Source organism: Silurus aristotelis (assembly GCF_946808225.1).
Source record: "Silurus aristotelis genome assembly, chromosome: 19".
Classification (NCBI taxonomy): Eukaryota; Metazoa; Chordata; class Actinopteri; order Siluriformes; family Siluridae; genus Silurus; species Silurus aristotelis.
The window spans coordinates 11272530-11289625 of NC_139592.1; the positions used below are offsets into that span (position 1 = coordinate 11272530).

At 38.6% G+C, this 17096-nt stretch overlaps 1 protein-coding gene across 2 annotated transcripts in view; it reads right to left on the reverse strand.

The window, feature by feature from the left end:
* The window catches only part of lama5 (laminin, alpha 5), a 77124-nt gene extending 65490 nt beyond the window's left edge, over window positions 1–11634 (reverse strand). The window contains exons 1-2 of one of the 2 annotated variants that reach the window (XM_083570068.1): window positions 11202–11634; window positions 6044–6196 (exon numbers count right to left, since the gene is read on the reverse strand). In XM_083570068.1, the coding sequence (XP_083426194.1) occupies window positions 6044–6196; window positions 11202–11459 (411 nt within the window). In that variant the 5' untranslated portion in view covers window positions 11460–11634. The remainder of the gene's footprint in view (window positions 1–6043; window positions 6197–11201) is intronic. The other variant, XM_083570067.1, reaches the window with a different exon arrangement.
* Between the last annotated feature and the right edge of the window lie 5462 nt (window positions 11635–17096).

The window sequence follows — 17096 nt, forward strand, 5'->3', positions numbered from 1 at the left end:
ATAACACAAGTACTAGGGAGGATTCTCCACACAAGGCAACAACATGAATAAAAGCTAGACACCGATTTCTGCACAAGATGTGACTTAAAAACATAAATGTGAACAGGTGGCTCATGTGATGTGCAGTGGCCGATGGGGGTCATAGTCGTGCGCTGTATTTACCTCAACCATGACAAAGACTATTCTTAGCGAGATGTGCACCTAGAACAAGGCGAGACCAAGTGTAAATGGTTTTACACTTGCCTGAGACAAATCCAAGTTAATATAGAAAACAAAGAGACTAAACTCAAGTTGATGATGGCAATCATAAAGAATTCAAAGGCATAAAGGCTTTCCATTTTTTTCTGTTTAAAAGTAATTTCATTTGTGAGGACACCTGAGAATCTGAGAGCTCAAAGGGATAATGGAGTTCAAAATGAAACTGCATACCCTGCAGCTATGAGGCAGAAATTTGTGGAGAAATGGAGAGAAATGTATATGGAGAAATGCATGATTATTAATGCATCAGCATAACAGTTTCATCATAACAGTGAATATGTTCCCATAATAATTCAGAATATTCAGCTGTATTCTATCAACGAAGAAAGAGCATAGGACTGTGGGACAGGAGTTTCCACCCCATGTATCAGTGTATCACTTTCAAGTAAACTCGGTGACTCACTACGACAAGCTTTTAAACTCCAGTGACATGACTGATGAGATATAAAAAAAAAAAAGAAAAGAATGAAATGATAAATTCCTTTATTTTTATGTATCTGATCTAAATCTATTATAAACTTACACACACTTCACCTGAGCTCTGCCTCCATTATGTTACCATAGCAAGTTCTACACTGTGCCCTCTCTTTTACCCCCCCCCCCCTCGCCCCCTCTCTCATTGTCCTTCTCTTTCTCACCTCTCTGCATGAGTTTTGTAAACAAGGGAGTGGAAGAACTGACTGAGAAAAAATGGTAAAACAGAAAGATAATGCACACTAGTAAAAAAAAAAAAACTGATGTGAACACAAGGTCAGGCAAACACAGAACACGGGAGTTATGCAAGAGCAGAAAGATTCATTGTGGAAGAAAGGAAACTTTGTTTAAAATGTAACCCTAGGTTTAAGACTTGATAGCCACAGAAAACACACACACACACACACACACACACACACACACACACACACACACACACCTTAGACATCATTGTACTCATGAAAGTCTGCGATCTATATCATTTAACATCTAACACCATACAAGTCTTTTTGTTAGAGGTGAAAATGAAAATATTAGCAACTGCTTTACCAGTTATCATTCTACTAAATCTACCAGTCTTCCAGTCTACAAATACAATACCCAAGCACCCTGGTGCATTATGTGCATGTAACAAGGTGTTCTGTGGGCAATTTCTGTGCAGTGGTGAATGAAGTACACAATTCCTATACTTGAGTAAAAGTAAAAATCCCTACTTAAATATTATTCCAGAGAGTAAAGAAAGGTCGTGAAAGAGAAAATGACAGAGAATGAGAAGATAGAAAATAGAGAGAATGAGAAAGAGAGACAAAAGAGAAGGCCAATAGAGAGAGAGAGAAATAGTGTAGAATTTGCTCTGGTAACAAAAGGGACACAGAGCTCAGGTAAAATGTGTGTCAGTTTATACTAGACTTTGATTAGTTGGATAGCTGACTACAAGGTACTGGCTTTGAATAGTAAAAATACTAATCTATGAGAAGATCATATAACTAATTTTTTTAATTCAATGTTCCATCCTCCTGCGCATCATACCTTTTAAAGGAGAGGGTTTTATTTTGTTACAGCTACACACTAAGAGTACCCCTACTCTTAGGAAACTCTCGTGAGAACAAGAGATTATGGTTGTGTACTCAAATAAAATGTAGTGGTGGAAAAAAGACAAGATAAAAAAAGACTTTGTTACTGTCCACTGCTGTATTTTGGCATATAATTAATGGAAAAATGTCCCAGAAATATCCTAAAAATGATTTCCTAAATAGTCTGGGAACCCTAAACTTAAACGCCGCACTTTTTCCGAGAGGACACATACTAATCCTCTCAAATTCTAAAGGAGCAAGAAAAGGAGCAAGCACTCCAAGAGCTTAATCAGATGCTCCCATTCCATGGGCTTGGCAAGAGAAAACCAGATCCAAATCAGTGGGCTTCTATTAAATAAAAGAGAGGAAGCAGAGGCCGAAGCAAACCGCCTGATCTAACGCTTTCCCATCAGTTCCACAGAAAGAGTGAGTAAGAGAAAGAAAGATAAAGGCTGAGCACTATTAATGGCAGTATGGCTCACTCAATGGCAGGAAACTGTAGAGTCCTTACAGTTCTCGAAGGTTGGCAACGTGCCACTCTCCGCATATGACACACAATGGAGCTCTATTTTGCCCCTGACACTCATGCAGGCACACTTCATACCAACACAGCTTCTCTAGCTGACGCGCTCAGGAACAGGAAAAGGGCACAACTTTCCCGCTGAGCCTTTTTTTATAAAGGTAATGCCAGCATAAATTCTGTCTGGATATTTTAACACTACATTAAAGAAATCAAAGACATTCAAGCATAAACTTTCATCACAGTTACACTGTGGTATATAATCCATTTAACATTATATTTGAATGCAGCAAAATATAACAGTGATAATAGCTTACTTAAGACAACACAGAACTTATACAGTGCCTGCCAAAAGCTTTTATCACATTTGAATCCTTTTGTTTATATGAAACAAACTATGTAAAAAGCAGAAACAGACAAGATTTGAACAATGAATGACTGGAAGAAAGTTCTGTGGACAATTGACTTCAAATTTGACATTTTTTGGCTCCAACAGAAAAACTTATTCAAGTTGAAGAACAGGAGAGAAGATGTAATCAGACTGCCTCACACCCAAAGTCAAACATGAAGGTGGAAGCTTTATGCTTTGGGCTTGTTTTGGAGCAGGGAAGGTTGCAGACTTATTCCAGTTGAAAGGAATACTTAACCAAAATGGCTACCATTCCTTACCTACATTTTCCATATGTGGACTGCAGCTAATTGGAACCAACTTTAACATATAACAAGACAATTACCAGAACCATATGTCCAACTCTGTCAGTGTGCAAAAAGTCACCTACAGTCATGCATTATCTAATGGAATGGCCTTTCCAGTCACTAGACCTAAATCCTATTGTACTGCTCTGGGATGAACTGGATAACAAGGTCAGAAAGAAATATCCAACTAAATTACAAGAGGCATGGCAAAGTATTTTAGCTGAATGTTTAAAGAAACTAAATGGCCTAGTATAAATATTCCTAGAGTGTGTAAAGCAGTTGTTTATGCTACGGGAGGATTTTTAAATGAAAATAGACTTAATGTTTTTGTACCAACATCTTAACTTTACAAAGTAAGTCTACATGCAGTTAAATTACTTTGTGTGTTGCATATAAACCAAAGAAATAAAAAATTATAAAAGTCTAAGTGCTTTTCTAAACCTTTGGCAAACAGTGTGCATTATACCACATTTCATCAGGAAAAGGTCTTAAAGCTGGAACTAACAGTTGGCTGATGGAATAATATTACAAAGAGCATATAGAGTTCCACATCCTGATTACACACTAGTACTGATAGTGTATTGGTCTACCTTTTACTTTCCTGCATTTCATTTAAATGCATAATTAAAATGTACACATGTCAGTAATAAGTGAATAAAATAAAGTTTGTTTAGTGGGCAATAAATATATATAGTGTTTTTTCCAGACATTTCGTTCTAATTGAGAATAGTTTTATAAATCTGTCTTTGTGTAGCATGAAAACCAGAGTACTGTATACAGTAATAATAATAAAAAAAAAACAGCAATACTACGCGTAAAAGAGGTGAATTTCTAAAATGGGACCGGTCACAATGTTTAAAGTAAATTTAAATATTCGTAAGTTACATTTTTGGAATCACAAAAGATGAGCCTTGGGGACAAAGGCCTTGGACAGAGCCAAGAGGTGTATCAGAGACACTTGAAGCAAAAGGCATTGGAATGAGGGAGGGGGGGAAAGAACTGAATGAAAGAGAAAGAGCGGGAGAGAGGGAAAAGGCACAGTGGAGGTGAGGGGGTAATTTGGGCTAGGCCCCGGTGCAGGTTGAGACAGATCGCATTAACAGCAGCATTCCAATCTTATTCTCCTGCTCTGTGGGTCAAAAGGACCCCACTGCCTCTACTCCACACACATACACACATTCATGCCACACACACACACACACACACACACACACACACACACACACACACACACACACACACACACACTCAGGCCGCACACAGGTAAAAGTACAACAGCATACATTCTGCTCCTTGAATTCCAACCTGACAGACTGCTGAAAACTTTCTACATTGAAACTGAGCCTTTTAACTGTTATGCTCTCTCTCTCTCTCTCTCTCTCTCTCTCTCTCTCTCTCTCTCTCTCTCTCTCTTTTATCTTGCTAGTCAGTCATGTACGATGGCCTCTGTGTTGCTTTTTAATCAGACAGACACTGAAAAAAGCCCTCCCACGTTAAGGAACACACAGCAGAGAGCCAGTTACAGCCCCTTGCTTCCATTCACAGTGTATGTTGAAGTGTGTTATCCACAGAGGTGGCAAAAGTACACAAATCTTTCACTTAAGTAAAAGTACAGATACTCATGTTTTAAAATACTCAACTAAAAGTTGAAGTACTGACTAGACTTTTTTACTCAAGTTAAAGTAAAGCTCTGACTTGTTCTTAAGTAAAAAGTAGCCATTAACACTACCTGTTATATTGTCACGCTGGTAACTGAACCTCACATCATATTAAAATAATTTAAAGAAAAAGAATTTAGCATTTTGTTTCCTAATGAATGTATTCAGGGTGAACATCCACCATATAGAACACAAGCAGAGAAAAAGATGATGATGATCAGGTAATCAGGAATGTCTCATCCACGTTAATCCCATACTCCTTGTTGCCTTCTGTCCTGCTTTTTATCTCCGTAAACTAGCGTACGACTGTGTTGTGTGAACACCCTTGGTAGGTTGAAAAAGCTGCGCAATGACAGGAAACAGGTTGATGGGCTGAAAACGGTGTGCAATGATAAAAAAAAATATTGACATTTCACCAAATAGATTAAAACTAAAGTAACGAGCCGGTTTCGAAAATGTAAGAAGTAGAAAGTATAGACTTTTAAGTAAAAAATGCAATGAGTATAAGTAAAATGTCCGAAAAATAAATAGTGAATTAAAGTACAGATACCAGAAACTATACTTAAGTACAGTAAAAAAGCATTTGTACTTCGTTACTTCGTACCTCTGGTTATCCAACACAAAAAAAGACAAAGGCAAGAAAGTTAAACCTGATTTCCCAGTTGGCATAACAGCATGTCAACTACTACTGCAAATACTCTGCTTTCTGCTCCTCATCACACATATCCTTACAATGAAATGAGACAATACTTCAGTCAAATATGTGTACCAAACATAATGGCTATTGGAAATGTGTTTGCTTTTAAAAAATCTTGAATCCAAATTAAATTAATGTTTAAAAAAAAAATCTCATTAGTCCTCAAACAAATGCTTTCATTCCATTCTTTCCTTTTCGTTTCCTCTTGTTGACTGGGCCTGTGCAATCCTACGCCACAAGTTGTTTAGTCAACACAAAGGAGGAGGTGAGTATGTAGAAAATGAATAGGTGTGGGAGTATATGGGTTACTATCTGCTGAACAGTGGTCCGAATATTTGGAAATGTTTCTAAAATTCAACTTTCAAAAGAGCTAAAACAGACAACCAAAACACTGACATACTTACAAAAACATGAGAACGTAAACAGAAGTACCAGGTACAGTTATTATAGACCACACATAGTCCTATTCTGAATTTCAAAACATGGAAGCCATCCAAACAAGTCTGTTTTGTGGTGTAGTATTGAGTAACACCACATGTGTTATTGTGATCTAGACCCAGTGGAAAAAAGACGTGTGTGCGTGTGTGTGTGAGTGTGAGTGTGCGTGAGTGAGGGAAATATATAAAGAGAAATATAAAGAGAGAGAAAGAGAGGGAGAGAGACACACCTGTCCTAGGTCTAGAGTGACGTTCACTTGGTTGTATTCAGTGCTGCGAGACAGGGGAGGACTCTGCCACCATCTCTCAGTTCCATCAATAGCATTAGTAATGGGATGTGCTCGATTGCTGTCTGCTGTGTCACATATGTCACAGTATTGGCCCTGAGGAAAAAAACACACATACAGGACAAATTTTTTTTTTTTAATCTTCCAAATACATGCAGAACAGCTTTTTGTCAGTGCATTTTTATCACTAATTCCATTGCCATTAACCTACATTGTACCAAAATTGTCATTTTTAACCAGCTATATAACTGATAGATAAGTAATTTAAGCAAAAACACAGACCAGAATAATTCTCATCAAAAAGATATCGCTAAACAGTAGGGATGCACCGAAATGAAATTTCTTGGCCGAAACCGAAAAAGAGGAAAGCAAGGCCGAAAACCGAAACACCGAAAGAAATTATGCCAATTATTATTACATTGCATTTATGGCTATGATTGTGTACTAAACTTACTAAAATCAAGGCATTTTAATTGCATAAATTAAATATTAAAGTTTTAAAGAATAAATCAATTACAAATTATGAAAATATTTATTTATAGCACATTGCAACAATGCACAGGATAAAATAAATTCAAATTCAAACTTAAATGTTTAACTTAAATGCACTCATGTGTACATTAAATAATAATTAAAAAAAAAAAGCCCTCTGGCCTGCTGAAAGGTTGTAAAATTAAATATGTTCTTTCATAAAAACAAAGTACATTCAGAACAAGTGCAACTGCTTAAAGATACAACAATACAACACTATCACTGGGAAACTTCCTGCCTTTTCAAAAACGTCCACCACAGACGGAGTGCGCATGCTCGGAGGGGTTTTGCTTTTCTGTGCCGCGTTTCTCTCATATTCAGTATAGCGAGAAAGTTTTTATAGACGAAATTTCGGCATTACATGTTTTGCACATCGCTATCCGTGGGTCTTTCTCAGATACACTGAAACACGTCCACGCCGCAGACATGTTGTTTTAGACATGCACGTGCAGGCAGCAGTTTCTGTTTGCGTCATAACAACAAACTGTTTCGTTTTTTCGGTGATCAAAGTCTTTCGGCCGAAAACTGAAAATGCACTTTTGGGCCATTTTCGGCCGAACATTTTCGGTGCATCCCTACTAAACAGCACACAGTATACATTATTTCTCAGCACATACTAATTTAAAGTTCTGGTGTCTAAAATTTTTAAGAAATAGTAAGAAAATTATTAATAACCAAAATAAATAAAAAATAGCCGATAAGATCCTGGAATAGCAATGCAAAGTCAGTGCTCTCAAAATGGTCAGGCCAAAGTCAGCTGGAAATCTGTAACCATACATCATACTCCTGCTCAGATACACCAACTCTCAGCAGCTTTGTTCATGAGAGAAGTCTGACCAGTGCTTGTGTGTATGTGAGCGAGAAAAAGAAAAAAAAAGTGACAAATGTCCAAAGTTGCACTATTAAGACTGATGGAGCTTCTTTACTGCTGAATTTTTAGCGCATTAGTATCTGCGATTTGGTGAGAACCAAGTGAATGACAGCTAGTGGATTTATCCTCACTGTTGGTTTTACCCAGTTGTAAATGTGCTAGCAGTCATGGCTACAAAAGGTTTTCTGCAAGCAACAAGGCGGTGATAGTCTGTCCCCACAAGGTTCAGATAGCTAGCTAGAGTTAGCAGGCTATGTGTTCCTGGATAATATATGGGTAATATTGTCTGCATTATACAATAACACTCAAGAAGCTGCAAGATGTTTGTGAACACCTCAGCAATTAATAATGTACATGTGTCAGTACTATTGAAATATTCTACTGTGTACATTATGTAGCATGAGACAAAGCCTTGAATATTCTTTTTATATGTACACTCATAGCTGTAGGTTCAATCAGGTGGAGTGAACATTACAAAAATACTCTTCCTCATAGTATTTAATAGTATTATAAAATAGTAGAGTAGTAAAATATTATTTTGATATAAGAAAGAAAAATGGTTAACTTGATTTCCATCCCATGCGCCAAGTCAATTCCACCATATTGCTTCAAAATTTCATATTTTAATTGTTGGCACCATTCATAAAGTATAAATTAATATTATTAGGCACGAAAACTGATTTCCAACTGTATTTTGTAGTCCTAAATTGAAATAGTTACTGAGCTATTAATGTTCTTATATCAGTGTCCAATGTTCAACGTTCTACTTTGGATGTTTTCTGAAGCTATTGCCGGCAGTCAGCACTTAGAACTAAAATAAACATGGAAATAATATTATATACCTATTCATTTTTATCATTTATTCTTAATTCATCAGTATAACCAATAATAAAAAAATACAAACTATCTATAGCTATCTATCTATCTATCTATCTATCTATCTATCTATCTATCTATCTATCTATCTATCTATCTATCTATCTATCTATCGCTCTCTCTCTCTCTCTCTCTCTCTCTCTCTCTCTCTATATATATATATATATATATATATATATATATATATATATATATATATATATATATATATATACTTGAGCACAATAAATGTCAGAGTTCACAATTATATATTCATATATTTTATATAGTTTATACTTTTTATTTATCTACCATGGTTTTATTTTTATCCTCATTCCATTCCCTTTATATTCCCTTCCTATTTATGCTTGAATGCCGGACAGTCGTAAATATCATTTCACTGCATGTCGTACTCTGTATGTATGTGTATGAGACCAATAAAATTTTATTTGATTGATTCGACAAGTGTCCCTGGCACGCAGAAGATCTTGGGAACTTAGGAAAACTCTTGGGAAAATGTTGCTTGACCAAAAAAAATAAAACCTGCCTGAGAAAAGCATTCGTAACTGTTTATGTGCAATCAAATAAGAAGCCCAACAGTCCTATAAAACCACATTAGCAGTTTAATGTATGTGCAAGTATTTTATAGGTTCTTTAATTCTCTACAAGGCACATCCAGCGCTCTCCTGATGCCTTTAATTTTAATCTGTACCTACACTAGATAAGCAAACAAGCCAGGTATCCAGAGAGATCAAAACTTTAGTTCAAATCTAAAGGGTTATTAGTGTAATCCATCAAAGAGATGTTGTCATAACTGATGAAAATGACAGATCTCACAGATTAAGCATGTCTTCTATAAATTTATCCAAACTGGCAGTTGTACTTAAACCAAAGTATTGACTTAAAAGAAAAATACTTAAAGAGCTGGTTCAAAGGAATATGCTTACGTACACAAACTTGTCTTTGGGAATAATGCTTGTGTGAGTAATGAAACAGTATAAAGATTTAATGTTTAAATGTAAATGTTATTTAAATTTAACATGCGATTTTATTTGAATTATGTTTAATTGAGAAAGGTGGAAAAAAATGTTTTTCTTTGTAGATATTAAAGCGATAGATTGTCAGTTTTGCAGACAGTTTGCTAGCTAAATTATCTAATCACAATATGCATTATGTGATATATATTTGGCAAGATTTTCCATCAAGTATAATGTTCTGGCAAATTTTCAGGTTCTGCTATCCACATTCCTCACTTCACACCATTCACCAGCTATAACATATCATAACATCAATTTGTTGCATTGGTACAAATTAGTTAAATAGTAGTTAAATATTATTAAATGAATTTGTTTATGCATTAACTGGGAATGTAATTACAACTACACCTCCTTTCTGCAAGAGAAAACTGAGCCCATGACCTCTGCTATTAAAGTTGATAAAGTGCCAGCAAACACTGATTACAAAAGGCTTAATTACATGACTATGAAGAAGGAATGTAAGAATGCACTCCAGCTCTAATTAATCATAAGCTGTATATAAATACGACCATGGCCTTAGCAGGGACAGTTATTTCTCCCCGGATCACTACGGCTCAGTCTCACACTGTGAGAAACTGGAAGCCTTTAAATGGACGAGGCCGAGAAGACTTGCTCTGCATTTCCATTTCGTTTGATCTGACGCCTTAAGCAATCAGGTGCCTGTTCCCTAAGGCCTTATGCACAGACTGAATGCCGTGAATTCCTCAGAGGAGAAAATGCTAATAGTAACGTTGCACCAGACTTTGCATTTTACAATGTTTGAACATCACACCGACCTGTTAACCACCAGACTTGCAGGAACAGCTAGGGCTGAGCTGTAGTGAGCTGCTAGCCTGGAATGAACACCTACACTGCTGAATAAACATTTGCAGAGTTTGATTAACTCTTACAAGCCCCCCGAAAGACCAGTTGGACTTTCAGAATTTTGGAAAAAAATCAAGAATATGTTAAAAAACCTCCAAAAACCATCTAGACCAACTTCAAGCAAACGTCTGTTATGAATCTACCTGGACCCATAGAAACAACACTTAATTTAATAGGTACTAAACTGTACTACTCAATTTTACACACTCCTTTACAATGGAAATTTCTACCTAGAAAGGTGTAAATGGTCCAATACTTAGTATATTGTACACTTCCATATTTATATATAAAGATAAAATCTACAAATTTAAGGTATATGTGTTTACATGTACTACACCAGTGACAAAAAAGATATAAACCTTTTTGTAAGAGTATATAGCCCTGAATTAGTTTGGCATATTAAACTTGGCATATAAACTTTTTTTGCATTGTATAAAATAAACTTTGTGTACACATGTAACAGACACATGTAACAGACATGCAACTGTATAAACTCCTGTCATGCATTTATCTGGAAATAAATAAAACAACTAGAACGCCTGTGCGCTGTGTTGCCAGCTCCGCGTTTTTCAAGCCGCAATACACCTGATCAACTGCACGGATTATTAGCGCGTTGCAATTTTTAGTATATATCAAAATACACGTGTGCAGATAGAGTGATCAATAATCTTCTGAAAAGAATGCAAACCTTGTTAGTTAGTTTTTAGATTCTTATGCAGTGCTGTACGAGTAAAGTGCGCAGTTTAAAACGGGATCTTTCATGGGACAAATTGCTCAGGTGGTTTGTTTGGCAACCCTGAAACAGCACAACCTGCTTATAGTAAAAAGAAATATATTAGATAAAAAGTTCGTATTTTACACTGTACATGTGTGTCCATGTGTGTCCATTCGAGTCCAGAGTAAATAAAAAAAAAAGCAGAGTCGTTTAAATCAGCGTCATTACCTGGATGGTTTGGCTCGGGTCTCCTGATACAGGACCTCCGACTAGTTTGCAGTAAAGGTCCTGCACCGGCCGACTGTGCTCGTCTTCCCCGCAGGTGGCCGTCGCCGTGATTTTTGTCCCTTCCGCTAAATTAAAATACGGCGGATGGAGACTGAAGCCGTTCACTCCGTCCGTCGGTAAATCTTGCGCGCCGGTGCCGCAAACATTGAGCAGCAAAAGCAGGGGCAAAAGTTTCACCTCCGTCCGTCTTCTCGCCATCTTTCACCTGCGCTCCCTGCTGCACTCCCTAATGAGAGCTGCGAGGAGGATAAAACCCTAAAGCAGCCGCTGAGGAGACGCGCTGATGTTATCATTCATCAGACACACACTCACACACACACACACACACACACACACACACACACACACACACACACACAGAGAGAGAGAGAGAGAGAGAGAGAGAGAGAGAGAGAGAGAGAGAGAGAGAGAGAGAGGGCGGGTAGTGGTTCCTTTTTCTCGCCTTTTTCCGGTGGGTACTTTTCTCTCTTTCACACACACACACACACACACACACACAAAGAGCGCGCCTTCATAATTTATCAATAATCGACAAAGTGTATAATAAACAAAACATTTTTTATTTTCTTTCAGTAATGCCGCCACTATTACTACTACCACTACTACTTAAGTTAGAGAATGAGAAGAGTGAAAAAGAGAGAGCCTTCATCATTGAATATATAAAATATATATAAAAACCCACCACTATTACTACTATCACTACTACTACTAGTACTACTACCACCATTAGTACTACTAGAGAGAGAGAAAGTGAGAGAGCTTTCATAAATCATCATCAAATGTATAAAACATAAATAAAATCTTTATTACTTATTACTACTAGCACTATTAATAACAGTACTATCAATGCAGCCATTAGGGCTGCACAAGCCAGTGCACTCTTAGTACCAGTCCCAAGCCTGGATAAATGGGGAGGGTTGCGTTAGGAAGGGCATCCAGTGTAAAAAGCATAAAATAAAATATGTGGATCACAAAACAGAATTTTAAACCAGGTCGGTCGAGGCCCGGGTTACCAACGACCGTCACAGTTATTGTTAGCCAACAGGGTACAGGTGGAAATTGGGCTACTGTTTGCCAAAGGAGGAGAAGGAGAAGTGTAGGATAGTGGAGGTTCGGGTTGGTACTTTAAATGCTGGTACTATGATTGGTAAAGGAAGAGAGGTAGCTGATATGATGGAGAGGAGAAAGATATACAGTGAGGAAAATAAGTATTTGAACACCCTTCTATTTTGCAAGTTCTCCCACTTAGAAATCATGGAGGGGTCTGAAATTGTCATCGTAGGTGCATGTCCACTGTGAGAGACATAATCTAAAAAAAAAAATCCAGAAATCACAATATATGATTTTTAAACTATTTATTTGTATGATACAGCTGCAAATAAGTATTTGAACACCTGTCTATCAGCTAGAATTCTGACCCTCAAAGACCTGTTAGTCTGCCTTTAAAATGTCCACCTTCACTACATTTATTATCCTAAATTGGATGCACCTGTTTGAGGTCGTTAGCTCCATGAAGACACCTGTCCACCCCATACAATCAGTAAGAATCCAACTACTAACATGGCCAAGACCAAAGAGCTGTCCAAAAACACTAGAGACAAAAGTGTACACCTCCACAAAGCTGGAAAGGGCTACGGGGAAATTGCCAAGCAGCTTGGTAAAAAAAGGTCCCCTGTTGGAGCAATCATTAGAAAATAGAAGAAGCTAAACATGACTGTCAATCTCCCTCGGTCTGGGGCTCAATGCAAGATCTCACCTCGTGGGGTCTCAATGATGAAGAAAGGTGAGAAATCAGCCCAGAACTACACAGGAGGAGCTGGTCAATGACCTGAAAAGAGCTGGGACCACCATTTCCAAGGTTACTGTTGGTAATACACTAAGACGTCATGGTTTGAAATCATGCATGGCACGGAAGGTTCTCCCCTGTTAAACCAGCACATGTCCAGGCACGTCTAAAGTTTGCCAACGACCATTTGGATGATCCAGAGGAGTCATAGGAGAAAGTCATGTGGTCAGATGAGACCAAAATAGAACTTTTGGGTCATAATTCCTCTTAACGTGTTTGGAGGAAGAAGAATGATGAGTACCATACCAAGAACACCATCCCTACTGTGAAGCATGGGGGTGGTAGCATCATGCTTTGGGGGTATTTTTCTGCACATGGGACAGGGCGACTGCACTGTATTAAGGAGAGGATGACAAGGGCCATGTATTGCGAGATTTTGGGGAACAACCTCCTTCCCTCAGTTAGAGCATTGAAGATGGGTCGAGGCTGGGTCTTCCAACATGACAATGACCCGAAGCACACAGCCAGGATAACCAAGGAGTGGCTCTGTAAGAAGCATATAAAGGTTCTGGCGTGGCCTAGCCAGTCTCCAGACCTAAAACCAATAGAGAATCTTTGAAGGGAGCTCAAACTCAAACTCAAACAGCAACAGGCCAGAAACCTGACTGATCTAGAGAAGATCTGTGTGGAGGAGTGGGCCAAAATCCCTCCTGCAGTGTGTGCAAACCTGGTGAAAAACTACAGGAAACATTTGACCTCTGTAATTGCAAACAAAGGCTACTGTACCAAATATTAACATTGACTTTCTCAGGTGTTCAAATACTTATGTGCAGCTGTATCATACAAAAAAAAAGTTAAAAAATCATACATTGTGATTTCTGGATTTTTTTTTTTAGATTATGTCTCTCACAGTGGACATGCACCTACGATGACAATTTCAGACCCCTCCATGATTTCTAAGTGGGAGAACTTGCAAAATAGCAGGGTGTTCAAATACTTATTTTCCTCACTGTATATGTTGTGTGTTCAGCAGACCAAGTGGAAAGGGAGTAAGGCCAGGAACATTGGAGGGGGTTTAAACTGTTCTTTCATGGTGTAGATGGAAAGAGAAATGGTGTATGGGTGATCCTGAAGGAAGAGTACAGTAAGAGTGTAGTGGAGGTGAAGAGAGTTTCTTATAGAGTGATGAACGTGAAGCTGGAAGTTGAAGGGGTGATGATAAATGTCATCAGTGCCTATGATCCTCAAGTGGGTTGCGAGATGAAGGAGAAGGAAAAATTCTGCAGTTAGTTAGATGAAGTGGTAGAGAGTGTACCTAGGAATGAAAGTGGTGATTGGGGCAGACTTCATTGGATATGTAGGTAAAGGGAACAGAGGTGATGAGGAGGTGATTGGTAGGTATGGCTTTAAGGAGAGGAATGTGGAAGGGCAGATGGTGGTAGATTTTGCTAAAAGGATGAAAATGGCAGTGGTGAATACTTATTTTAGGAGGAAGGAGGATAATAGGGTGACATATAAGAGTGGAGGAAAGTGCACAAAGGTGGACTATATTTTTTGTAGGAGATGCAACCTGGAGGAAATTGGAGACTGTAAGGTGTTGGCAGGGGACAGTGTAGCTAGACAGCATCAAATGGTGGTCTGTAGGATGGCTTTGGAGGATAAGATGGTGGAAAACGAAGGAGGAAGACTGTAGTGTGAGGTTCAGGGAAGAGGTCCTACAGGGGCTCGTGGTGGTGAGGAGATGCTGGATGAATGGGCAACTACTGCAGAAGTGATAAGGGAGACAGCTAGAAAGGTACTTGGTGTGACATCTGGAAATAGAAAGGAAGAGAAAGAGACGTGGTGGTGGAATGAGGAAGTACAGGACAGCATAAGGTGAAAGAGGTTGGCAAAACAGAATTGGGATCGACAGAGTGATGAGAAAAGTAGGCAGGAATACAAGGAGATGGATGTGCTACAAGTTAGAGCAATTAAGGATGGATATGAAAATGTGTTGACTATTGAGGAGAGTGTGTTGAGAAGATGGAGGGAGTATTTTGAGCAGCTGATAAATGAGGAAGAAGATAGAGAGAAAGGGTTGGATGATGTGGAGATGGTGAAGCAGGAAGTGGATAGGATTAGTAAGGAGGAAGTGAGAGCAGCTATTAAGAGGATGAAGAGTGGAACGTCGGCTGGACCAGATGACATACCTGGAGAAGCATAGAGAGGTATAGGAAAGATGGCAGTGGAATTTTTAACCAGAATGTTCAACGAGATTTTGGAAGGTGAGAGGATGCCTGAGATATGGAAAAGGAGTGTGCTGTTATTGATCTTTAAGAATAAGGAAGATGTGCAGACCATCTGTGAGCAACAGTATGGTTTCATGCCGAGGAGGAGCACCACAGATGCAATATTTGCTTTGAGAATGTTGATGGAGAAGTAAAGAGAAGGTCAGAAAGAGTTGCATTGTGTGTTTGTGGATTTAGAGAAAGTGTACGACAGGGTGTAGAGAAAGGAGTTGTGGTATTGTATGAGGAAATCAGGTGTGTCAGAGAAGTATGTGAGGGTGGTGCAGGACATGTATGAGGACAGTGTGACAGCAGTGAAGTGTGCAGTAGGAACAACAGACTGGTTTAAGGTGGAGGTTGGACTGCATTAAGGATCGGCTCTGAGCCCTTTCCTGTTTGCAGTGGTGATGGACAGGTTGACGGGCGAGGTCAGAGAGGAGTCTCCATGGACTATAATGTTTGCGGATGATGTTGTTTGTGGTGAGAGTAGGGAGCAGTTTGAGAAGAGCCTGGAGAGGTGGAGGTACACACTGGAGAGAAGAAGAATAAAAGTCAGTAGGAGTAAGACAGAGTACATGTGTGTGAATTAGAGAGAGGGCAGTGGAGTGGTGCGGTTGCAGGGAGAAGAGGTGGTGGAGTCTGGATAAGTTTAGGTACCTGGGGTCAACAGTGCAATGTAATGGAGAGTGTGTTAGAGAAGTGAAGAAAAGAGTGCAGGCAGGGTAGAGAAGAGTGGCAGGAGTGATTTGTGATAGAAGGGTATTTGCAAGAGTGAAAGAGAAAGTTTATAGGACTGTGGTGAGACGATGTTGCTGTGATGTTGTATGGTTTAGAGACAGTGGCATTGAGTAAAAGACTGAGGTGTAGCTGGACGAAGCAGAGCTGAAGATGTTGAGGTTTTTGTTGGAAGTAATGAGGATGGACAGGATTAGAAATGAGTTTATTAGCGGGACAGCGCATGTAGGACGTTTTGGAGACAAGGTGAGGGAGGCGAGACTGAGATGGTTTGGACATGTGCACGGAGGGACATGGGGTATATCGGTAGAAGAATGCTGAGTATGGAGCCACCAGGAAGGAGGAAAAGAGGAAGGACAAGGAGGAGGTTTATGGATGTGGTGAGGGAAGATATGCAGGTAGTTGGTTTGAAAGAGGCAGATGTAGAGGACAGAGGCGTATGGAGACGAATGATCCGCTGTGGTGACCCCTAATGAGAGCAGCCGAAAGAAGAAGTAGTAACTAAAGCATTAATTTCTCATCTTCAGAGTCATCATGCACTGTAATATGTAAGCAACAATATAATAATGGGCCTCTGTGTTGTATATCAAGGGCATTTACATGCAAAGCTTCAAACAAGAAAGAGATTTGGCCTACAGTATTAATTGATCACACAGGTTATGGATACATATTTTTACCTTTTTTTTGTGCTCTAGAACATCATTAGTGAGTCTATTAATGTTTAAAAAAAACAAATACAATAAAATCAATTACTCTTCAAAGCATTATGTCTGCTGTATGTAGTTGAATATTTTACCTTATAGTTAGCATACAGCTTCCACAAGTCAGTGAAGAATGCTGAATAATGCATAATTAAGCCTTAAACCAACAGAGCCTTATAAACACAGACTACTTATTACTAATAAAGAACTGTAAATAAACCTTTTATCACATAAAAATATAGTGTTCCAGGGGGTTCAATTTTTGTTCATTTTGTGTTCTTCATAATAACACAAACTTTTACAAACAAGAGGTCTGTACTATGTTTTTCCGCTGCAGGTTCAGGCC